Here is a 26,204-nt window from a genome sequence, read left to right on the forward strand (position 1 = left end):
CAGAATTAGCATGTCTCTGGAGAGATATGGTATGAGGAATGCACCCTAAATTTAGTTAAATAATTTTAATTAGATATCCTTGGGAAATGATTTAAAAAAAATATTGAATGTCAGAAAGGTGTACGATGCAAAGAACAATAGAGAGGAAATAGTCTTTGAATTCTTTTGGGTTTTGTATTGTCAGTGTTATTTATTTTTACCTGAAATAAATGTCTCCCAAGGCAATACAATCCAATTACGTGTAAACTTGTGAAGAAGCAGAAAATAGCAAGAGGAAAGGGTCAAAAGGATACAAAATTTGCCATTCCAATGTTTTATTTGTTAATAAAAAATATATTGAAAAAGTACTTTAGTTAAGATAAAGTCAGTAGATAGACACATCATCAAGCTACAGTAAAAATTGAGAGGTTGATATATAAACCTAAAACTCATGAAACTGGGTATCTGAAAAACCTTCTTAGGTACTGTTTCTTTCACATTAGAAAACGAAGCAAGCAAAGTGTGTGTACTGTTTTATTTGTCTAATTATTCCTTTTAGACAGTTTGGGGTCTGGTACATTGTTTTCAGATACTCAGATATTTGATTATCATTTTTTGTCTTCTTGTTTCAGTATGCTTTCTATCAATGCCAAATTTGACTTTTTTTGTCCTTAGAATTACATATTTGCACTATTTTCCTGGACTTGCTGTCAGAAGTGAATCCGTGGGAGTGGGGCAGAAGTGCTGGTGGCTTAGGGTGATTGTTTTATTTCAAGAGAACTTTAAACGAAGGTCAATATTTTTTTAACCAAGAATGATACATTTTCCCTCTTTTTCTAATATTTTGTAAATATTATGCTATGTTTAGCATGATTTAGTGTGTCAGTCATTTCAAAAACAATTCTTCACCCCCCAGTTTCCAGGAAAATATCTCTTTTCCAAGATATGGCAGGTAGATTGTTAGGCAGTCTTCATCATTCCCAGTTCCTGCTGTTTGTGCCCTTGTGCAGTCTCTTCTCCGTGAGTGTAGGCAGAGCCTGTCACTTGCTTGTAACCAACACAATAGGGCAAAGATGATGTGATGTCACTCGTGATTTTGTCATGTTACAGAAAACTCTTGCTGGCAAACTTGCTCTAGAGTCTCTGTCTCCGTTGCCGTCTTTGAATAAATAAGCTCCTATGGAATCCACAGCCATAAAAAAATGCGATTCTGCCAACAATCTGAGTAATCTTGGAAGTGGATCCATCCCCAGTCAAGCCTCCAGATGATGATCCAACTCTCATGATATCTTGATTGTAGCTTTGCAGACCGTCACCCAGCTGAGCAGTGCCCAGGTTTCTCACTTACAGCAATTGTGAGATGATACATGTATGCTGTTTTAAGGTGCTAAATGTGTGGTAATTTGTTATGCAGCATACGAAACTATTACACAAGGTCCCCTTTCTGCCTTGTAAGTGGTGCCTTTTTAAGAAAGCCAGTTCAGATCTTGCAAACTTTCCAATCCTTTTCCTTTGGACTCCCTAGTATTTGGCAAACTGACGCACCAGATTCATTATTTTTCCATTTAATGAGAGATGTTCTTTCTGTAGTGAACTGTCATTGATCTTATCAGTTTGTGTTTATTTTTTGTTTTAAATTTTCTGCCACATCTAAGACTCTAACTAACTTTCCTACACTCCACAACATTCCCACGTTCCTCCTTGTTTGGGTTTGGACTTAGAGATGGCTATTCTAGTCTTCTACTTAGGCTGAGGGCTTGAGCTACAGGTAATCATATTTACTCTTTCTTCTAATCCATTGTTTTTATAAAGTGTGTGGGAAGAGTTTTATTTGGGGGACAAGATTTTCCTAAAAGAAACTAAGGCTTGGAAGAGTACTTTTCCCCTTTATGGCTTCAACTAAGAAGAAAGAAAAAAAGTTGATTAGCAAATGCACGCCACTTACCATAGGCTCCTTCATTAATTCTTACATCAATAAAACACTTCTAAAATATCAAAAACACATATAAAATATCAAGAAGAGCATCTTTAAAAAAACAACACACTAATATAAGCCAATATCTCTCAGACAATCAAATGCAAGTCAATCTCTTCACCAAGGGAAAGGGGAAATTGTCATCAGTTTTATTTTTCTTTAGGTGACATTCATTCCTATTGTAGTTCAGTGAAAATCTCTCTTTAATATCTTGCAAAATTATGCCTAAATTATAAGGGCCACCGCCAACATATTTTTCTGTATAAAATAGTTGTGAAAATGTAGAGAGGTAACAGAGCAAGGGAAACAAATGGGTAGCTACTACTGAGTTGTTTTTCTGCAATTGTTCATGAGGCTATCATTGGAATACTATTGAATGTTGTCTATGGTGTGCTTCATTAACAAATATCAACATTTCAATGGTTAAAACAAAATTGTTTCTCCTTCGCAACACATGTCAAATGCATGTTGACTAAAGACTCTCCTCCCCCTCTTGTTCCTTCTGGCACCCAAGTTAATATCATTTAAAATATCGTCAGTAACAGTCAGGAGGAAGCTAAGGTAGAGAATAACGCAGAGGCTATTATATACCTGCATTTGTAAGTGACACAGCATTTCTATTTATGTTTGATGGCCCCACCTAGCAAAGTGAAAATATTTATAATCTTGAATATAAGGAAATAAAATCATAGCAAATGTTAGAAAAGAAAGGAAAGTATGCTAACTTTTATTGATTTTTTTTAGCTTCAAATCCACCATTTATTACCTCACTCTGTGATGTTGGGGATCAGACACTGAAAACTTTGCAATCAGGCTTCCTGATAGGTACTGACAATGAGAGGCACTACAGAAAAATTAGAAAGTGGGAGAAAACAAGGGGGTTTATTTTTTCCAACTTTTTAGTTTTGGTATTTGTCTGATAGCCCTAGCAGTGGAAGTTGACTTCATAAAGGCAGTTGGCTCCAGGCTTCAGCTTAGCTTAGAATAAGCCATCATCAGAACTAGCCACATCATGACTCTCATATGTGTAAGCAGGAGTAGGCATTGCCTCATCTTCAGAGATATGGGGTCCTTTTTCTGAGTTCCCAGGGACCAAAGCATCCACACGGCATCACATCCTTATAAGTAACAGCACCAACTCCATGCAGCACCTACTTTGAGCACCTGTGTTCTAGAAATACACCTCTTTCCCCAGAATTGGCAATCCAAGGAGTCAAGATGGAAGGGTCAATGCTTCTGGTGATCTATCCTCAGATGTCATACACTTCCTTTTTTTTAACCTCATCCCTGAGGGTATAGTTATTATCTCCGGGTTACCTCAGTGTGCCTTTTTTGTCTTTCACCATTTTCAACCTAAATAGCAGTTCCTTGTGTGAAATTCCATCTAGTGATGTTTCTCTTTTCCTTTCTGGACACTAATTGATACAGAGAAGAAACAAATATTGTTGAATCACAAAAATTACTACTATATAGGGTCTTTATACATCATCCCTCCATTACTAGTCTATCTTCCCTTTGCCAATGGCCCAGACTTCAGAAAGGTATGTTTCATTGCTGACTGGAGAAATAAATAAAACTCATCACCAAGGGTTTTGAACTCATGATTTGCCTGTATTCAGTTTCAGTTAGTTTCAATGAGGAGACCACGAAGCGTGGTTTTCACTCAGCTTCACTTAGCTTCTTGAGTCTGTGGCTTGCTCTCTTAGCACTTTAGAAAATTCTTTGGAGTTACTGCTTTGGATATTGCTTCCTCTCTACATTCTCTCTCTTCTTCTTTTGAGATTCCAATTTATATATATATACGTATATATATACGTATATATATATATATATATATATGTTAGAACTGTTGACTTTGCCTCACATGTATTTTATCCTCCATGCTCTCATTTTCTTTCTTTATTTTGGTATTTATTATTTACCTGTCTTCTAATTTACAATTCTAGCCTTTGACTGCTATTAAAGTGGCTTAATATGTTCTTAAGTTTGGATATAGCATTGTTTACTTCTATGAAGTTCATTGATTCCTTTGTATGGGTTTCCAATATCTATTGCAGTCTCCATATTTTAATCATTTTATTCTTTTTTTCTATTCCCTTGAATGTACCATTAATAATAAATCTACAATCATTATATCCTAACTCCAATGTTTGTATCATTTTTTCCTATTTTCTCTTATTGGTCTCATAAGCCTATATCTTACTGGCTTAATTATTGCATTGGATGCCAGACATTGTTTTTAAAAATCCTTGTATGCTTCTGGTAAGTTATTGTTTTTTCTGATTTGGATATAAAGGTGAGGCTAATCAAGTTCATCCCAAAAGGAAATTATGTTGAATTCAAGCTGGATTTATTTAGCTAGACTCAACCTATCTCTGGGTTACTCCTATATATAATGTGTTGCTCTTCAAAGATTCTCATTAATACCCTGGGGTGGGGGTGGGGCTGGGATGTGTGTCTTCCGAGCTCCCAGAGTCCGTGTACATTTCAGAAATGTACAGTTTAGCTCTTTAGACTCCTTCTCTATTCATCTTTAAAATCTGGCAAATATCGTGAGGAAGAGACTGCTGGGTCTGTTTTACTCTTTAGCCTCAGATACCACACAGCTTTAGAAGTTAGCATAGGTGTTTAGTTTTAAAATTAGCCATTCGTTTGATGTCCTCAATTTTTCCACTTTTCACTCCAAGTATACTGGACTGCCAATAGTTTTCTTAATTTATCTCACCCACAAAAGCAATCTTCTCCAGTGCCAAGCCCAAATTCTCATCTTTAACCATTGGTCAGATCCCAGTGAAAAGCATATGTAGATACTGGCATCTTCTCTGAAAGTTTCTCTTTCTGAAATTTTAGTTTCTTGAGTCCACGTTGCTTCTTCAATAATCTGTTATATTTAAAAGTAAGATTTCCTCTTGCCTCACATCAGGCTTTCTTCTGAACTGCCTGCTCTTTCTATACAACTTCAGAGTACCATCATCAACAGAGGTAACAATCTTCTATATGTGTTTTCAACAATTCCACAATTATGCATGGCCTAGTAGGTCTATTCTCTAAAATTTCTTTTGTACAATATCACTCATAAGAGATTTGCTTCTCTTATCAAACTCTAACAAGTATTCCATCTTCCTCTGCTCTTTTTTTTTTTTTTTTTTTTTTGAGGAAGATTAGCCCTGAGCTAATTACTGCCAGTCCTCCTCTTTTTACTGAGGAAGCCTGGCCCTGAGCTAACATCCATGCCCATCTTCCTCTGCTTTATATGTGGGACGCCTACCACAGCATGGTTTGCCAAGCAGTGCCATGTCCGCACCCAGGAATGGAACCCGTGAACCCCGGGCCACTGAGAAGTGGAACGGGCGAACTTAACCTCTGTGCCACTGGGCCAGCTCCCCCTCTGCTATTTTCAATGCTCATGTAAAGAGGATATATTAGTACATAAAAAGTGAAAAAATTTTCCTCGCTGGTTTAGCATTTAAATTTTTGACATTTTCTAAAATATAATTAATCCTCCCCAAAGAAAATCTCTTACTCTATATATGTACCATAATCAATTACTGATATCATTCTCTGCAGAAAATCACTCTAGCCTTTTCTGTTATGAATTCAAGTTGTTTTTCATCAAGTTTTACACATTTTTCGCTAGTTTTCTTAGTAAAATGTAAACATGAAAGATTTACTTTTCCTATTTTTTTGTTATTTTACATATATTTCATGAGAGAATAAATCATTTCCTTGGATTAGAGGACACATGGACAAAAATATAGATGTACTTTTTTCTAAAGGGATTTTATTTAATTACATTTTTATTATTAATTACTTCCTAAAAAGTCAGTTGAGCCATTTTTTCCTGGTCACCACATTAATATATAATAAATATGCTAATATTTACTGGTATAATAAAGGTTGTTTCACTAAGGCTGAAAGGCTAATAGGTTGTGTGCAGAAAATAAGAAACATGTATTTTTGACCTAAGGAAAAAACATATGTAATTAGTGAATATTCAGTGAATTAGAGGTTATAGACAATGTTGTCATTAAAGAGATGTCAATATTACTATCTTGATTCTACATTTGGAATGGAAAGTGAGAGAGCTCTAGTTTTCTTCTTTCTTTGGGTCAGTCTCAGTTCAGACACTTTGAAAAGTGTAAAGTTCTTTATGTGTCCTTTTAATCCTCACTAGAGTCTATTTTAACATCAACTTTTAAGACTCCATATAGATATCATAACTACACTCTTGATTAACTTTGTTATTTTGTTTTTAGTTAATGATGAAAATAGTCAATTAATACCTTCTCCACAAGAATCCCCAGGGTCCTGTACAAGTTCTGAGTAAATACTCTCTTCATTATTAAAGAACAAAGATAAATCTATAGCTATATGGAGGCAAAACCATTTGTATTCAAGAAAGATTGAGAGTCTCTAGTGAGTGACCGGCATTCTCTTTACGCACACACACAAACTCTACTCTTTTGATTCTAGATAAGTAACTTAGATATTCAGATTTTAAGTTAGGCTGAACCCAGATGTTATTCATTTTTATTTGTCAGGAAATCAGAAAAATGTGTTTGCAAACATCACTTGTATGATGAATGGAGGGACATAGAGAGAGAGGAAGAGAGAGGTTCACACACATTCAAGTTTATTATTAAACGTTCCTAGATTTTAACGTAAACAAGGTCTCCTTGAAGAGTGAGGAAGCAAAGAAAACTATGGGTTAGATAGAAATACACATCTCTTTGGGGAAATAATTCATATTATATTTTTGGTTAATGATACAAAAAAAATGCACAAAGCATCAGTAAACAAAACTCCTGCAGGATTTATGGAAAGTAAGTATTTTCAGTATTTTGTTGTTTTGTGTACAAAGCAATTACAACATAATCCATTCTATTTGGAATGTGTGACCACAGCTTAAACCAATTAAATCTAGAATTTGAGGAACAAAGAAAATATTTATGTAACTTGTGAGTCAAGATTCAATGTATGTATTTTAAAGAGTGTTTGAATTTATCTATTAGAAGAACAATAATTCTCAAAAGTTTTTATTGAAAATTTGGGTGATACGTATTTAGTAAATGATTGGGTACTTTAATACGACTGAATGTAAAATATTCCTCACATTGATAAAACTATTAATGAAGATGAAGCTCACTGAACAATTAATAAATTAACTTCAAATTCCATGTAAAATTTCACCTTAATTTCTACATAGCAATTTTGAGATTCATGTTATACTAAAATTCATAAAAACTTCTTTCCTTTGAAAAAAGTTCTAATTGACAGTACCAAGGAACCTGAAGACTAAGCAGAAATATATCATCAGAAAGTAACCATTTAAGAAAAGATTAATTACCAAAGTTTGGTCCTGACTACCTGCTTAAAATGCAAAAGAATACAGAAAAGATATATCTTGCCAAAACAAAGTGAGCAGAAGATTATTTTAACAATAAGGAGATTAACCAAGCCAACCTAAAGAATGTTTTCTTGTGGATTCAGTAAGATTTCAGAAAGATTCAGTAAAGTTCCTTCTCAGTATCTTAGATAAAAGTTTAAACCAGAGAAACTTGCAGATTCTTATAACAGGAGATAATATAGCCATTCTTTTGCAAAGTAAAGATCTGAAAGAATTAGGAAAATGGGTATCCAGAAAAGGAGATGAAATAAGTAGGATTAAGCCTGTGGTTCTGACTGCTAGATAAAATGTGTTACTTGATTGTTCATATCACTTTTAAATCTATATTTAGTGAAGAATTTTTAAACATGGGATTATCTATTTTTTTTCCTAGATCTAATGGTATTAGAAGGAATTTCACCATGATAAACGATACAATGGTGACAACATTCATTCTCCTAGGACTGACAGATGACCCAAACTGGCAAATTATAATTTTCTTTTTTCTATTTCTGACATATTTATTGAGTGTCACTGGAAATCTGACCATTATCCTCCTCACTCTGCTGCATTCCCACCTCAACACACCCATATATTTCTTCCTTCAGAATTTTTCCTTCTTAGAATTATCCTTGACATCTGTCTGCATCCCTAGATTCCTGGTCAGCATAGTGACTATGGATAAAACAATTTCCTATGATGCTTGTGTGGCACAGTTGTTTTTTACCATCTTTTTGGGTGTTTCAGAGTTTTTCCTGTTGGCTGCCATGTCCTATGATCGCTATGTGGCCATCTGCAAACCCCTTCATTATGCAACCATTATAAGCAACAGAGTCTGCACCCAACTGGTTGTTACCTCTTGGTTGGCTGGGTTATTAACAGTCTCTCCTGGACTTATCATGGGCCTGAGGTTGGAATTCTGTGATGCCAATGCTATTGACCACTTTTTCTGTGACTATTCTCCTGTCCTCAAACTCTCCTGCACAGACACCCAAGTCATAGAACTGTTAAGTTTTATTTTAGCCACTGTCACACTCCTGATTACATTGGCACTGGTGTTACTTTCCTATGCAAATATCATGAGAACAATTCTGAAGATCCCTTGTGCCCAGCAGAAGAAGAAGGCTTTCTCTACCTGTTCCTCCCACATGATTGTTGTCTCTATCTCCTATGGCAGCTGTATTTTTATGTATATTAAACCTTCTGCAGAGGAAAGGGTAGCTTTAAACAAGGGGGTAGCAGTACTCACTACCTCAGTTGCACCTGTATTAAATCCTTTTATCTATACTCTAAGAAATAAACAAGTGAAACAAGCCCTGAAGGATACAGTAAAAAAATGCGTCTTTACTACTTTAGAATATTAGCTTTGGCTTTGATATAGAATACCATTACAGCTTATTGAAAATTACAGCCAATCTCAGCCACTCTTTTAACATATTCTTTTAGTTTTATGTTATGGTAGTTGAAGTCACTGACAAATAACGTTTTAAAATATTGCTAAATCTTTATCCTTTAATCGTATAATCCGTATATATAATGTTCTCTTAAGCATTGCTAGACTCACTTCATTCTTTAGTTTACTACTCTGATTTGTTCATCTTCAAAATATTCCACTATGAATTCACTTTAGAAAGCTAACACCTCTATGTTTCTAACATAGCAAAATGTCTGTGCCCCCACAGCAAAGATCGCTTGTGAACTCTATAATTATTAATTTGATTTTATCTTTTAGGTATTATCTTTACTTTGAACGTGAATACTTCTATTTAGGTTCATTATTATGTTTCTGTAACATCACATATTTAGTAAAACATTTCCATATCACTATTTACAGGGCAAAGATTTTTACATTTTAATTGAGATTACTGATTGTTCATTTTAATTACCTTTTCAGATCAATCTAATGATATTTATCTTTAATTTTTGTGTTTAATAACTATGACACATTGTTCATCATAGTTTAACATAAGTGATTATATTTTGCTTTTATAATACGTTCTCTTAGGTATTTATCTGTCTTTTCTCGTCCTTTCCATTGCTAATTTTCCCTCCAGCAATAATGCTAAAGTACCACATTTTAGAATCTCCATTATTTTTTTACACATCTATTTAATTATTTTTTGTCATTTTAAAGCATGTTCTGAATTTTGATAGAGCTTTGCTATGTTTGTTCTATTAATCACAACGTTCAACTGATGCAACATTAGATTTTTGGTTTTTTAGACATTTGACTTGTGATTCCTCTTAGTTTACATCTTTGTAGAACTTTCTTATATTATCAATCTTTCTTTTAAACCTTCTATTATACTCTTGTTTCCTTTTAATTTTCGTTATTATTACTATAATTAGATTGTTCTTTTTGTGTGGCTTTCTATTTATCCTTTAATTTAATCTTATGTTCTTTTAAGGTATTGAACTTACTAAGCAGTCTTTCAAATATTCTTCTGGATTTGTGATTTTTCAGAAATATATTTTACCTTTTCTTTTTTCTTGTTTTCCTTTTCAATCTCTTTTCTCTTTTTCTCCTCTCTTCTCTTCCCTCTCTTTCTTTCTATTTCCTTTCTTATTTCCTTTCTTATTTTTTGATTGTGTTGGATGACAGTTATTTTCCATATATTTTCTTTCTCTTCTTATTTTTTCATAGATCTTCTACTAATTTTTTGCTCTATTTTTTTTTCTTCTTTTCCTCTCTTGCCACAGTCAAATATTTAAAGGTACAGCCTTGTAAGACAGTGTGTTGTATACAACTCCCATTACTAATTTTTTGTGTATGACTCATTTTACTATTTCCTCTGCCTATTTATTTGATTTGGGTTAAAGGAATCAATCAAAAAAAAGTCTTATCAACATGATTTATGCCCAACACTTTTCCCAATAAAGCTTGTATTTGTGTGTTAATATTTTTGAAAATCCACTGAGTGACCACCACTGCTCACCACACTTCTTTCACACTTTAAGAGTGTGGCCATATCTATCTACTAGAGATACATGATTATGTACTAAAACATCACTTTGACTATGTCACACTTCAGAACTTACAGGGGTTGGGCCGGCCTGGTGGTGCAGCGGTTAAGTTTGCACATTCCTCTTCCTGGCGGCCCGGGTTCGCCAGTTTGGATCCCAGATGAGGACATGGCACTGCTTGGCACGCCACGCTGTGGTAGGCGTCCCACATATAAAGTAGAGGGAGATGGGCACGATGTTAGCTCAGGGCCAGGCTTCCTCAGCAAAAAGAGGAGGACTGGCAGTAGTTAGCTCAGGGCTAATGTTCTTCAAAACAGAAAAAAAACAAAAAAAGGAAACAGAACATCAGAAAATATAGGGGTAAAAAAAATGGCTGTGAGTTTTCTTATTTACCAAAAACAAAAAAAAATAGACCTATTTTCTGAATCTGGAGACAAAGAATGGAGAAGTTTTGAAGTCTCTTTCTACCATTTTCAATAGACTCAATTCCTCTAGGTGATCCTTTCATAGCTTTTTGCTGAGGATTATTATTTTTCTTTCGTTTTTTAAAAATATGGTTATTTCCTTATTACAATTCCACTTTACTTTTAGTTAGTGGGAATTGTTTCAGAATTCTTGTGTAAGATTCTCTGCCTTCTTTATGTGAGTGTGTTTTTTCTAATTCTTGTTGTGAGAGTTTTCATCATATTGTATGTACAAGTGTTCTATGGTTATGGAGACAGAGAGTTCAGAGGAAAGTTTTAACCAGGTTCTTTTTTAAATCTAAAAAGCTCTAGCTTCTTCTACCTAACTATATCAATCCACAATTCTTCATCTTTCCACCTTCCAAAAGCTACCAAAAGATTTTACCCAATATAGGCCCCATTAATGCTCTCTTCTTCAATTAATGTGTGCTTTCCACCATTTACGATATTTTACTATGGATTCTCAGAAGGAGAGGAAATAGTGTACAATGTATATTTGTGGTGTTTAACTAAAAGTTTCTAATTTTCTATTTCTGTGATCAATTCCCCTTCTATTTACACTGGGGATCTAATAAAGCAAGCTGTAAAGGTATGAGATGCAATTTCTGGATATTTTCTCATTACCAGAGCCACTCTAAACACCTAAGTTGACACTTGTCCTGCGTGAGTTGGAATGTAGAGGGTCTGTTTGAGTAGACAAATTATAGAAGTGGAAATAAAGTGTTACTTGTTTTACAAAGAAGTCTGAGGATATTAGTTATTACTCACTGAAATGAATTTAAAGATAAACAGAAACAATATTACAGTAGTTACTTCTGTTTTCAAAGGTTAAATCTACAGTGTTTAGATATACATATATTATATTTGTCAATGAAGGATGAAAGTAATATTTCTGAAGCCCTAAAAGGCATTTTCCTACTTTCTTTGTGTTTTACTACAGAAGTTATTTAAAAAACCCACTAAAATTGTAAAATCCTTCACCTCCCGTAGTTTCTTATGCAATTCAAAAATCATTAATTTCTTACTGTCACTCAGAGAAAATGCCAATCCTTCACACTTGATTAGACATAAATAAACATAATAAAACTGAGACTATATTTGGTAGACACATCATAGGGAATGTTATATGAAATGATGAATCCTAATTTAATCTTAATAAAAATGAAACAAATCAGGTCAAAGTCTATATTCACCCTCGATAATTTCCACTAACATGATATTTATTCAGGGAAAATCAGTTAACTTTGTGTTAGCATAAAATTAAATGATGTATTTAATCATTAAATATATTTCACACTAGAAATTAGTGTTTGTTTTAGGATCTGAAAATACGCTTTGAAGCTATATACAGAAATCACTGCTTACTTTGTAAAAGAAAAAGTATAACATAATAGATTATGTTCTGCTGTTATCTTATAGCCAACCACTCGATCGTGTGATTAAAATGCCCCTTCCCAATTTTTAATATTACAATTATTTTAAGTAAGATAAAAAAGACATAGTATGACACACTCTTTTGAGCATACAGCTTTATTAATTTTGTCAAATTTGTGTACCTGAGTAATCATGAGAAAGGGGATGTTTTGATAGAAATTGCAGGATTATAGATGTCTATCATATTAGAAAACGATGATGTAAGATATATGGTACAATATAATAATAAATCTACAAATTTATTTTTCTACAAATTACTGAGAAGATTATCTGAAGACTATTATCTCTAATCATTTCTGTGATTTTCCTGGGGAAAAGCTTGACTCAACGATAAAATCACATATATTTCATTTGAATAACTTTAAATAAACATGGGGAATTTATTTTCGGGGAAATCAAAGAAAAAAAATCCTAAGAGAGAGAAAACACTATGGAATTCACACTATATTTAGACAGAAACATTTTTAACTAGGTGGCCTCGGGAGACATTACTTAAGACAACTAAGAGTGATTAAAAAATAATCAAGGGACTCTATTTTAGCTCATAGCAGTAAAAAGGTTGAAAAAAATTTCCCACTCTCACAGCAAGATAAAAAATTGATAAACTACAAATTAATGACTTTTCTAAACTCATGAAAGAACTGAAGCTTTTAATCAAACAATTAATCCTAACTCTAGAGACAGATATGCACCCTAAGGCAGAAAGAGAGTCCAAATATTTGCTTTTCTGTGCCAGAAATAAAGCAAACATCATGCAAGCCTGCAAATGTTTGAGTATTCAGCTAGAAGCTTTTAATGAATTCCTAAATGCTAAGTGTGGCTACCAGGAGAATGTAGAGCCAGTAGAAGTTGCCACAGAGGGAGATTTGAACTCTCTTCCACATGTTTCCCCTAGGAAGCCCACCAGGGAGAATCTTGAGCAAGCACTCCCCATGGTGCTGTGGGTTGGGGAGAGGAGCAGCCACCACTGCTGAAACTCCCCTCCAACTTATTGCCCTAAATCGTCTATGAGACAAAAACCAAATCTTCAAGGGAGGGGAAAAAAATGTAATCTAAGGGCCCCTGCTATGAGAGAGGAACGTCAATTACTTGTGAAATTCAGACAAGACTTATCTCCCACATATCCATTAAGGAAGAAACACCTCAAACTTCTGGGAGTAGAGCCACAAAATTGTATCCTGATGGCCTGATGGCAATCCATGCAGTTGTCAAAGAGGAACAAGGGAAAAAAATCTGTGTCCTGGCAAAAGGGTAGAAATGTGTGCTAGATCCAGCATTAAATGTGGATAATGAATAGAAACACTTGTGAAGGCAAAATGCTCAAAATCCAGGTTCTCATTATCTCCCTAAGACTCAGGCTCAATTAGAACATCAGAGAATGTGACCTTCCTCTGCATCCCACCTCATCCAACGCTAACAAACACTTGAGTTATCGTAACAGCAAATACAGCTAGAAGAGCTGCAAAAGACAGATTCTCTGTGAACAGTGCAAAGAAAACAGCCAAAGTCACACAGGAGGACCCAAGCCAAGTGAGGACACATATTCAGAAAACACTCTGGTAAAATAGCCCACACAATAAACATAAGTGTCACTGGAGGGATCTGAAATCCGTGATGACTGAAGGACCTCATAGCCACAACAAACTTAAAACAGAGCTCAACTCTTGACTAGCTGAATACAAAATTTCTTGGAGAAATACTTAAAGAATTAATGGCTAATAATTTTCCAAAATTGGTGACAGATATGAAATCACCAACCCAAAATGTTTATAGAATACCAAGCTGGAGAATTATGAAGAAAAACAAACCTAGGCGTATTATATTCATATTACCAAGCACCAAAGACAAAGAGAAAATTGAGAAGGCTGCGAGAGGCAGGATTGTTTCAAAAGAAGAATAGGAATTGGAGCAGACTCATACAAAACCTTGAAACTGAAAGGACAATGTAATGACATCTCTAAGTTCTGAAAGAAAAAAGAAGTCAACCCAGATATCTCTGCATAGCAAAAATATGCTTTAGAAGAAAAAGAGAAATAAAGAATTTCTCATGCGAATAAAAATTGAGTAATTTACTAACCAAAGACATAATCCACAAGAAATGCTAAGGAAAATTCTTCAGACAGGAGGAATATGATATTAGTCAGAACTTGGATCTATACGAAGAAATGAAGAGTGCTGGAATTGGACAAAATAAGCATAAAATTGTGACTATTTTTTGCCACTGTCACACTCCTGGCACTGGTAATGGTTTTCTATGCAAATATCATAAGAACAATTCTGAAGATCCCTTCTGCCCAGGAGAAGAAAGCGGCTTTTCCTAGCTATTCCTCCCACATGATTGTTGTCTCTATTTCTTATGGTAGTTGTATTCTTATGTTTGTTAAATCTTCTGCAGAGGAAAGGGTAGCTTTAAACAAGGGGGTATCAGTACTCAGTACTTCAATTACACTTATATTAAGCCCTTTTATATACACTCTAAGAAAGAAACAATTAAGACAAGCCCTGAAGGATACAGCAAAAAAAAAAAAAAAAAAAAAAATGCATCTTTACTACTTTAAAATATTACCTTTGGTTTTTATAAAAGAATACCACTAAAGCCTATTGAAAACTACAGCCCATATCAGCTACCCTTTCAACATATTCATTTCTCTATTTTTATGTTATGACAGTGATTGAAGTCACCCACAAATAGATACTTAATCTACTGCTAAAATTTTATCATTTTAATCATATAATTTCAATTCGTGATGTCCTCTTATTCATGGCTAGATTCACTTCATTTTTTAATTTATTTCTCTGATTTGTTCATCTTCAAAACATTCCACTATGAATTCATTTTGGAAACGTAATACCGCTATGTTTTTCTAACATATCTGCCCAGAATATAGATCACCTGTGAAGTATAAAAGTATTAATTTGATTTTATACCTTTCTAGGAAATATTTAACTAAATATGTGATGTTTTCAGAAACATAATAGTGAACCTAAATAGAAGTATTCATGTTCAGGTTTGATGATGATACTTAAAAAATATCTCCACATCTCTATTCTATGGTATATCAAAGGCGGCTTTTTTCAATTAGAAAAGCAGGCTTTATATTGGAATTTAATTTAAAGAGCCTAGGTAGATTATCCTAGTGTCAAACAGGAAACAAATGTTAGATTTTAAATTTGTGTCTAGGTTTTAAAATTCAAATCCTATGCAAAAACACCTGGGAAAATATTGACTTTCCATGTGAATGTAATGGCATTAATTAACTTGCAAACTTGAGGATAAATGACAGCTGTCTGAAAAACTTTGGAAAGACATCCTAGAAGGCAAAGACCGGTTCTGTAAAACTCTAGGGAGACCACTAAATTGCACGTTTGAGACTTTCAAAATATATATATTGGGGCCAGCCCTGTGGTGCAGTGATTAAGTTTGCACACCCACGCACTGCTTATCAAGCCATGCTGTGGCTGGTGTCCTACATATAAAACAGAGGAAGATGGGCAGAGATGTTAGCTCAGGGCCATTTGCCTTAGCAAAAAGAGGAGGATTGGTGGTGGATGTTAGCTCAGGGCTAATCTTCCCCCCAAAAACAAAACACACATATATATTAACTGATACGGAACTGTTTTCCATCTTGCAGTGTGTCATATTTCCTCGCACTAGTGTGTCTTTACACATACTCTTTCCAGCCTCTGGAATTCTTTTCTTTATATTCCAAACACCATCCTCAGAATAATTATTAATGTTCTTCTATCTTTATTGAGAGGCCAATTTCTCTTAAGCCATCTAATACGTGTGAGTTCATGGGTCTCTACATCATCAACAAAAGGCATATATATTTATAAATACATATTCAGTTAGACAATGTGATGAAGAAAGCATAGCATTTTATTGTTTAAAATGTAATTTCTTAAATAGCAACTTCATCATTCTCACTTTATCTTAATTTTTCTTTACAGAAAACTACAACTACCTGGATACCAATACATACAAATATACCTACACGTATAAATACACATACAAATATCAATTATTCAATAGATAAGAATTTTTTCACACATGGAATATAAACTTAGTGAAAATAGGGGCTATAATTAGTTCAACATACTGTTCTCAAAGCCTACGGCACTGTGTGGTACAGTGCCGCTCAATTATGTTTGTTAAATAAATAAATGTCAACTCTGAAATTAACGTATCTTTAATTTTCAAAAATGTGTATAGTTGTCTCTCAACAATATACTTAGAAATTTTCTGAATAGTTTTATGTTTTTTTGTTAATATAAATAAAGCATGTTCACTATTTACAAGGCAATGCTTTCTATATTTTAATTGAGATACCCATAGTTCATTTCAATTACGTTGTTCAGCTTACATATATCATGAAACGATTACCGCAAGAGTTTAGTTAAACTTCTTCATCTCGTATAGATACAAAAAAAGATAAACAACATTTTTCTCCTTGTGATGAGTACTCTTTGGATCTACTCTCTGAACAACTTTCCTATATATCATACAGCAGTGTTAACTATAGTCATCAGGTTGTCCATTACATCCCTAGTACTTATTCATCTTATGACTGGAAGTGGGTACTTTTTGAGCATCTTCATCCAATCGCTCCTGTCCACCACCTTCTAATAATCACAAGTCTGATCTTTTATACTATGAGTTTGGGTTTTAAATTTATTTTTATTTAATTTAATTTTTTTTGATTCCACATATAAGTGAGATCAAGCAGTATTTGTCTTTCTCTGTCTTAGTTCACTTAGCATAATATCCTCAAGTTTCAAGCTTCTTATGTTTTAGCAATTTGTTTTTTCTGAATGAATTCACAATCTACCTCACTTTTATATGAGAAACAATGGAAATTATTGACATATAAAATTTGATTACACAGGTGAGAGATTGACCATTTTCTATATAACTTAAAATAGTTAGAACCTCGTTTTTAGGCTAATAACAAGAAAGAGGCATTGATGATATATAAATATGCCTAACTGAAACAATGAAATGAAGTGTTGACAGAATGTGCATAGAGAGGAGCATTGAGTTTTTCCTCCAGCTTTGTTTTCGGGGGCACGTTTTTCACATAATCACATTTATTTATTTGAAGAAAAGACCATTCTCTGGACTATGGTCTTGAAGGCTTGCTTCACTTGTTCATTTCTTAGTGTGTATATGAAAGGATTCAAGAGAAGAGTCACTGAGGTATTGAGCACAGCTACTGCTTTGCTTAAAGTCAATCTTTCCCTTGCAGAAGGCTTAATGAAAGTGAAGATGCAGCTATCCAAGACGGGGAGACAACTTCTGGTGGGAAGAACACATGGAAAAGGCTTTTTCCTTTGACTCGTGGAAGGAATTCTCAGAATTGTCCGGATGATACATGAGTAGGAGAGAATAACTAGTGTTAAGGTGACCATGAGCGTTAACACAGCTAAAAAAATGCCATGAGTTCTAGAAAGCGAGTGTTCATGCAAGAAAGCTGCAGAACTGGAGAAGAGTCACAGCTAAAATGGTCAATTATGTTGGAGGCACAGAAATCCAACTGCAGCAGCAGGGTATTGGTGGAAAGATGATCAGGAATCCTGCAAGCCATGAGCTAAGGACAAGAAGGATACAGACTCTGCTGCTCATGGTGGTTTCTAATGCAGAGGTTTTCAGATGGCCACATAGCGGTCATAGGACATGGCAGCCAGAAGGTAAAATTCTATTACCCCCAGGAAGATGGAAAAAATAACTGAGCCACACAATCATTATAGGAAATGGTTCTGTCCCTTGTCACAATGGTGACAAGTAATTTGGGATTGTAGACAGAGGTGAATGATATTTCTAGGAATGAGAAGTTTCGAAGGAAGAATTCATCAGAATCTGCAGATGGGGATCTGAAAGGGTGAGAGTGATAATGATCAGGTTCCCAGTTACACTTAGCAGAAACAGGAAAAGTACAACCTGCCACTGTGGTCATTTGTCAATCCAAGAAGAATAACTTCTGTTACTTCTGTGTAAGTTCTCATTATTTTCTTTCTTTATAATGATACACTTTGTTTTAGTTATAAAATAGAGGAAGAAATAAGAAAGCTATGACATCAGCAAAGAAACTCACACACACACAAACTTTCATGCCTGTACATGGACATACAGTTTTTTTAAAGATCATCTCTGTCTTTTGCTTTTAGAGAAAAAAGATTTTCTAGTACATAGAAACAAAATATTTTTTAAAACTCTGTTATACCTTATGGCGTATAACTCATTATTTCTATGTTTCCTGCATTGTATTCTTACATATTTAAGTATAAATCTCTGTCTTCTGAATGTTTCTATATATTCTAGAAAACAAGAAAAAAGAAAGATTAAAACCCCTGAGATTAAACCTTCTCAAGTAAAACTCTGAGAGTTTACTCCCAATATACCATAATACTTTTTGAAGATACTTTTCTGTTGTTACTTTCTTCTGCATATACATTTTTTATTTTTTCCATTTTAAATAAGCATTTCTTTCTCCTTCCCCATTCAAACTTTTACAATCTTCAGAGATGACTCAATTATCGCTTTCCTTCGTTTATATATTTCGTATAAAGTGTGCAGTTTAATTTTATTTATACATAATGCTGTGCATAATTGATGTTACTTGTATAAAGTATAACTGCACACCATTGAAGCAGAAAATATATTCCTGAAAGAAACTATCAAAGATGTACTTACTTTTATGGTAAATATGACTGGTTTAGTCAGAGTCATTTCTAATGGCTTCTTTAATTTGTTTAAATAACGTGCTTTGGGATTTTTCAAAAAGCTTTGCAATCTATTTCTCTTCTGTCATCTTATATTTGTAATCAAATATCCAAAATATTGATAATAAAGAATAATTCCAAGAACTCCTCTACAACATTTACAAAAAGGGTGTACGTTAACACATTTCTATACATCAGCCCAGATTTCTCTAAGGATCTGAGGTTCTGGGATACCTTACCTGTTGCCACTTAAGAAGTATTATCTTGGTACTTGAAATGAAATAAGTTATAGTTGAACTGAAGGCTGAGTAATGTCTTCCCAAGCTTGGTGGGCAGGATGATATGATCTTGTGTGCAGAGGTAATGTTATTCCGGCTAGCCCTAGCCACAATTCTTTCTGCTTCATTTACAATGGACTCAGGGGGATTTGTTGATGAATAAACAAATGGCACCATGGAGACAGGTGTTCTCAAGTCACCAAGCTTAAACAATAGTCCAAATTAGTACACACTTTAGAATACAATATTTTGGTGATAGTGGCCTGAAATCAGAGGCGAAAAATATAGAGGAGTATTGACATTTTCATAATAATCCATAACTTCACAAGGAGAAGAATCTTAAAGTAATAGAGGTTAGCAGTTTCTAAATGGCAACAGACTAAGTTGTGAACGGTAGATTCTTCTTTAATCTCAAGGAAAATATTAGGAATTCATTGTAGGGGCCGGCCCAGTGGCTGAGTGGTTCAGTTCGTGTGCTCTGCTTCAGTGGCCCTGGGGTTTCACCAGTTCGGATCCTGGGCGTGGACCTAGCACCGCTCATCAAGCCATGCTGAGGTGGCATCCCACCTAACAGAGCCAGAAGAACCTACAACTAGAATATACCACTATGTACTAGGGTGCTTTGGGGAGAAGAAGGAAAAAAAAAGATCGGCAACAGATGTTAGCTCAGGCATGAATCTGAAAAAAAAAAAAAAGAAACACATTTCAGACTTAAACAAAAAAGAATTCATTGTGATGTTTTAGACTGGGGCTGAGGTCTCCATTATTCTACACTATAAGAGATGTCAGGCTTGTCTTTAAGGTTTTACATCTTTCCACTGAATGATGACATAGAAAAACCTGATTTTGATTGGAATCACTATCATTAATTCATTCAATAACTACTTTTTGGATGCTTATCATGTGTTGGGATCAAGCTTAGGTTCTGAGAATACAGAGATGAGAAAGATAGTTCTTGGCACAATTTACACTTCTTACAGAAAAGTTTGAGAATTCTACATTATTTTTGAAATCTCAGATTCATTTTCTCATGTTCAGTGCAAGCAATATTCTCCCCTGGCATCATCTTGTTATTCACTGCTTTGATCTGAAAAGACATCTATAATAGTTGCCTTATATTCATTATTTGAGACATATTTACTTGACATTTAATTTAGGAGTTCCATAGACATATAAATAGTTTAAGTGAAAACTGGAGTATTTAATAACCTTAAAATGCTAGACTCTTTCTGAACAAAGATTTTAAATTGATTCTTACTGTTTCTTTGGGGGACAAAGGAGGTTATTCAGGATGTGTGAATTAAGCAGCGCAGAGGGCATACTGAGGAAAGAGACTATTAAAACACAGCAGCTATTTTAACTCAACCTATTATGTTATTATTGATCAAAGTTGAGGACTTGAATAAGGTGCCGTAAACATGCTCATATTTAATTACAAACAGTATCACAATAGTGTTTATATGATGTCTATCTGTAGGCCAAAGTGTTATTTAATATTATACATTGTGGAGAACATGTTATTAATAAAGATACATGGACAATTGCTCTAATGTATATGACTTCATCTTAACTTGATTATATCTGCGAAGACTCTTATTTCCAAACAAGCTTCTATCTCCAGATTCCAGGATGACATGAATATTTGAAGGGAACTATGTAAACCAGTACAGTATGCAAAGCAAGTAGTTTTAATAATAATTTTAAACAATAACATATAGCAATTTATGTGCTTTCAAAATTTTTAGCAGCATCTGCTTTTTATCAATATTGTCTGTAATGAATTAATGGAACGTGCATAAAAATTGACAGAATATAAGTCATTAAATCTGTTAAATTAAGAATAAATAAATAAACAAGTTAAGAAGCAATTTAATCTTTTAAAACATCCTTTAAAAACAAATCCATTGAAGATTGTCTTAAACCCATGGTACGTCATATCGGTTTACTAACGATAAGATCCATGTATGGGGGCCGGCCAGGTGGAGTGGTAGTTAAGTTCCCGTGCTCTGCTTCAGAAGCCCGGGGTTCGCATGTTTGGATCCTGGCCACAGACATACACACAGCTCATCAACCATGCTGTGATGACATCCCACATACACAATAGAGAAAAATTGGCATGGATATTGGCTCAGGGTCAATCTTCCTCATCCCCCCCCCCAAAAAAATCCATATAATAGTATTTTAGCTCGACTTTACTTTCAAATTCACACCTGAGACCATATTTTTTCCCCAGTGATTGAAGTGGTGCTGTTTATCAGCTAGTTATCCAGTATGCATAGTAAAAAAATGAACTATATGAGGGTCAGCCCAGCGGCATGGTGGTTAAGTTCATGCGCTCTGCTTCGACAGTCTGGGGTTTGCAGGTTCGGATCCCAGGTGCAGCCCTAGCACTGCTTGTCAGGCCATACTGTGGTGGCATCCCACACAAAATAGAGGAAGATTGGCACAGTTGTTAGTTCAGTGACAATCTTCCTAAAGTAAAAAGAAGAAGATTGGCCACAGATGTTAGTTCAGGGCCATCTTCCTAACACACAAAAATAAATAAATATACGATATTTGGTATTTACCCTCATTTTACAAAATTAAAAAATAAAAACTAATAAAATAGACATGTGTAAACTGTAAAGAAACAAAAGAGAACTTAAAAAAATGATGAGTGAAAATTGTATATTGCATATTAATATACTCCTTTCTGCTTTTTCATTTTATCTTCTATAGTAAACAAAGTAACGCTCCTTAGCACATCCTAAAGTCTTCTCCCCCACCAGATAAAAAGTCTTATGAAATATTTTCTCTAATTTTCCTAATTGTAGCATTCTACAGTGATTTGCTGCAGAAATTATTATTGTGTTTTTTACGATAGCAATTCTGCATTTCCTTCATTTTTTCTACATTTCTTGTTTGGCATTCTTCTGTAAGAAACAGTTAACCTTTTTCCACTTTTAATTAGTTATTTAACCATTTATTCATAACAATATGCACTAATGAATATTAATTCCTTTTCTTTGGATTATAATTCAATAGTATATTCCTTATTTTATTTTTAAAATTCTTCAGCTTTCGCCACTGGCCGCCTTTTTAAGTTGGCTCCTAAGTCCTTTCAACTTGACTTTACCTTTTTTTTAAAAAAACTTTGAGGGGCTGGCCCGGTGGCGCAGTGGTTACGTGTACATGTTCTGCTTCTCGGCGGCCCAGGGTTTGCCGGTTCGGATCCTGGGTGCGAACATGGCACCACTTGGTAAAAGCCATACTGTGGTAGGCGTCCCACATATAAAGTAGAGGAAGATGGGCATGAATGTTAGCTCAGGGCCAGTCTTCCTCAGCAAAAAGAGGAGGGTTAGCAGTAGTTAGCTCAGGGCTAATCTCTCCAAAAAAAAAAAAAAAAATTGAGTTCTTCTTACGATCTATTAGTGAACAGAGATGGGAAATCTTTGTAGGCACATGAATCCATGTGCACACATATCTATTGCATTTATATACCAATGTGTCTGTGGGGAGAGTAAATTCTCATTATTTGAGGTAGCTATGTTCCATAAAGTTGCCAGAAACACAGAATTAGCAATCCTGAACTCTTGCTCCTAGGCAAATAGAGTATTGAATTCCTTCAAGCCTCTATCACATTTTGAGGGTTTTTTTTTTTTTTGCAGTTTTTGTTTCTGTTTTTTATCCCCAAATTCCTCCAGTGCATAGTTGTATATTTTAGTTGTGGGTCCTTCTAGTTGTGGCATGTGGGATGCTGCCTCAGGATGGCCTGACGAGTGGCGCCATGTCTGCCTGCAGTATGCGAACTGGCAACTCAAACAGTAGGCCATGGGGCCAGGCCCCATCACAACATTTTCATCAACCAAAACCATTTGTTATTATATGGGTTCCCATAATTTGTGCTGTATATGTTAGTTTGCCAATGTCTCATCAGTCTCGTCAGCATTGAAAACTTGCTCTTCAACATAATCTTTTTCTGAATAATATGTAGCAGATTCTTTTAAAACTCTTCCACAGCTTGTTTTTCTGCCTCACCTGCCTCACCTGAAAGTTTAACGTTTTTCACACCTTGTCATCTTTTGTAAATCTTTAGCCAACTAGCAGCAGTTGCGAAGAGTTTAACATTTCCATAACAGTTGGTAACATGACCATATATTTCTTTGGCTTTCAGCCTCACAACAAAGCTGCCACTATGTTTTCTTAAACAAAAATTTATTCCATCATATGAATCTGGAATTTATCTGCTCTCCATCTTTTCCCCAGCATCGTCACACACTGCAGATGTTATCCAGCACTTTCAGGAGAGGCCTCACACAGAGCAGTGGACCTCCTCGTCCTTTTGCTGGATGTACTACGTTGTGGACTCATTAACATTAAACTCACCTCCAAAGGACCTAGGACTCATGCTTAAAAAAACCCACCTAACACGTATTTTCTCTGTGAATCACGTCCCAGTGATTTTGCTCATAAGAGCCTCAGGGATTTAGTACTGTCCTTTGAGAACCATTTTAAGAAATGAAATCACCCATAAAAACAAACACAAAATGTAAAAGATGTGGACTTAAATCTATCATGAAATGGACATTTATTTAAGGTGTGAGCTGAGACATTACATTGCTATGAATTCCACAACATGTTACTAATTAATTCCAGAGATGTATTATTAGCCTTTATAGGCAAGCCTCCCAGCAGGATGTCTGACTGGCCTACCATTTACTGAGGACCCTCATTTAATTGAATTCTTATTCTATAAATTGAGTTTATAATCTCAGAAATGCATTTATTGTCAGATGGTGTTGGATCTCATCTATTACCAGGTGTAACCCAAATAGTTAAGAGATGTTTTATTTTTTTGAAACAAATACGAATTTGCACCATTTGGAAATTTGTACCATTAGAATGCTCAAAATGTGAGAGCTATTACTGACTTCATGAAAAGTCAATACATACAAAATAAAAAGCAGCTGTCAAATGGCCTAATGGAAAATAAAACAAGTAAAAAGAACACCAAATGCCTTAGAAAATATTCGATTAATTATTTCTAGCTATAATGAAATACACATTTTATTTGAACATTGTTTTAAAAGCTAAGTCAATGTTATATACATTATTATATAAATAGTGTTTATGTTGGATAAAATATTTAGTCAATGTTTTTGATTGCTGTGACCCTGGAACCATTCTAAATTATTTAAACTTATTTATTTATTTTAAAAATATGTATTGAAGACCCACCACATGGCAGAAGCATGTTCTAAATGAAGAGGATTGGTGTCTTCTGGTAAATGTCAAACAACTGCCTCTCAGGGGATAGAAGTGAGGGGTAGAGGTGTAGAGTTTGTTAATTTCTATGATGTGAAGTCTCCCACGATGGCAGATTTCAAGCTGCTGAAAAGACCTCACTGAATAAAGAATTGAGGAGAGACACGCACAGTTGGCTCTTGGGAAGTGATACAGGCAGGCTCCACACACCACAGCTGAGAGCACACCATTTTGTCTACAAAGTAGACATAGATCCCTGGTTTCATGCGGTGAGGGATGTGAGAGAATACAGGCAATTAACAATGCACTTAATTGATAGGTAAATTATATAGTATCTTATAAGATAATAAGTATTTTGTAAAGGAGTAGAAAATTTTAAAAACTTGGAAGTGGGGAGCTACTATAATTTTGGAAAGTGTCATTGGATAGGCCTTACTGAGGTGACATCTAGACAGAGAGCTGAAGGAGTTGAGGGTGTAGGCCATGCCGTTACCTGGGAGAGCAGAATTTCAGGTTTAAGAAACATTTAGTGTAAACGCACTAAGGTCATGTAATCATGAAAAATCATGTTATTTGCAAATAAAGACTGATTCTTCTTCCTTTCCAATATTTTAAAATACATTTGTTTTTTTGTGCTGTTGCCCCAGATAGAACTTCCGATAGCGTACTGAATGAAAGCAGTGCCAGTGGGCGTTTTCGTCTCGTAACTGATTTTACAAAGGATGCTGCTATTGTTTCAAAATTTAAGCATGGTGTCTGCTGTACTTTTTAATTATGAATATTATCAAATACACACAAGGATAAAGAAATGGAAAAAAATCCCATGTACAGATCAAGCAGACTCAATAAATATTTTGAATAATTGAAGATTTTTCATATTTGCTTTATCTTTTTTAGTTTCTTTCCCTTTGCCAATGTATTTTAAACGAAAACCTAAAAATTGTACCTTATCACTCCTATATACTTTCAGTGTGAATTTCTAAAATGTGTGCTTGTTTTCTTGCTTAACCACAATGTAATTTACACAGCTGGCAAAATTAACAAAAAATCTTTGGTTATCATTTAATACCTTGCCCATACTTGTATGACCTGTAATTGCCTCCAAAATATAACTTCATAGTTGACTTGTTCAAATTAGAGGCAAACAAGAAGCATACAGCATATCTGGTTGTGATATCTGCACAGGTATTTTATGCTACTGATTTGGTAGATAACCTTTATCAGGTTAATAATGTTCTGTTCTCTCTATTTAACTAAAACATTTTTAAAAATCATAAATAGCCACTGCATTTTGTCAGAGACTGTGTTTTCCTTTTTATTTTTATTTTACTTTTCTTTCATCTTTAATCTATTATTGTGGTAAACCCCACAAATGGATTTTCTAATCATAAATTACTTTTGGAATAAAATCATGTGTAACATGAAGTAGTAGGTTTATTGATTTCTTTTAAAATTCTATCTTCTAGTTTATGAATCAAATTGCTGGTGATTTTTCATTCCTTGTATTGTCTTTTGATATTAAGGATGATATAAAAGTCCACAAAATTAGTTAGAAAGGCTTACCTCTTCTTTTTCTCTGGAAATGTGTTATAAGATTATTCTCATTCACATTCAGAATAAAAAAATAAAAGTTGGAGTTAAATTTTAAAATCTTATATCTATTATTGATTTTTCACATTTTAGTCAAGTAATCACATATTCAATGTGAAATAATAAGTAGGTCACTGTTTATGGAAAAATCTAAGACAAGGGTGGGCAAA

The 26,204-nt window shown here is 34.5% G+C and overlaps 2 protein-coding genes across 9 annotated transcripts in view; one reads left to right on the forward strand and one right to left on the reverse strand.

Moving 5' to 3' along the window:
* LOC106832651 (olfactory receptor 6C76) overlaps nucleotides 1-19,329 on the reverse strand; it is a 40,011-nt gene extending 20,682 nt beyond the window's left edge. For 3 of the 8 annotated variants that reach the window (XM_070494524.1, XM_070494522.1, XM_070494523.1), the window contains exons 1-3: nucleotides 19,162-19,329; nucleotides 18,424-18,517; nucleotides 10,380-10,610 (exon numbers count right to left, since the gene is read on the reverse strand). The gene's annotated coding sequence lies outside the window, so the exon portion shown is untranslated. The remainder of the gene's footprint in view (nucleotides 1-10,379; nucleotides 10,611-18,423; nucleotides 18,518-19,161) is intronic. The other 5 variants (XM_070494526.1, XM_070494527.1, XM_070494528.1 and 2 more) reach the window with 3 other exon arrangements.
* LOC106832613 (olfactory receptor 6C74-like) lies at nucleotides 1,890-10,372 on the forward strand. The gene has a single exon (XM_070494521.1). The coding sequence runs from the start codon at nucleotides 7,649-7,651 to the stop codon at nucleotides 8,702-8,704; it is 1,056 nt and encodes a 351-aa protein (XP_070350622.1). The 5' UTR covers nucleotides 1,890-7,648; the 3' UTR covers nucleotides 8,705-10,372.
* Nucleotides 19,330-26,204: the final 6,875 nt, after the last annotated feature.

The sequence above is a fragment of the Equus asinus genome, chromosome 22, assembly GCF_041296235.1.
Source record: "Equus asinus isolate D_3611 breed Donkey chromosome 22, EquAss-T2T_v2, whole genome shotgun sequence".
NCBI classification, from domain to species: Eukaryota; Metazoa; Chordata; class Mammalia; order Perissodactyla; family Equidae; genus Equus; species Equus asinus.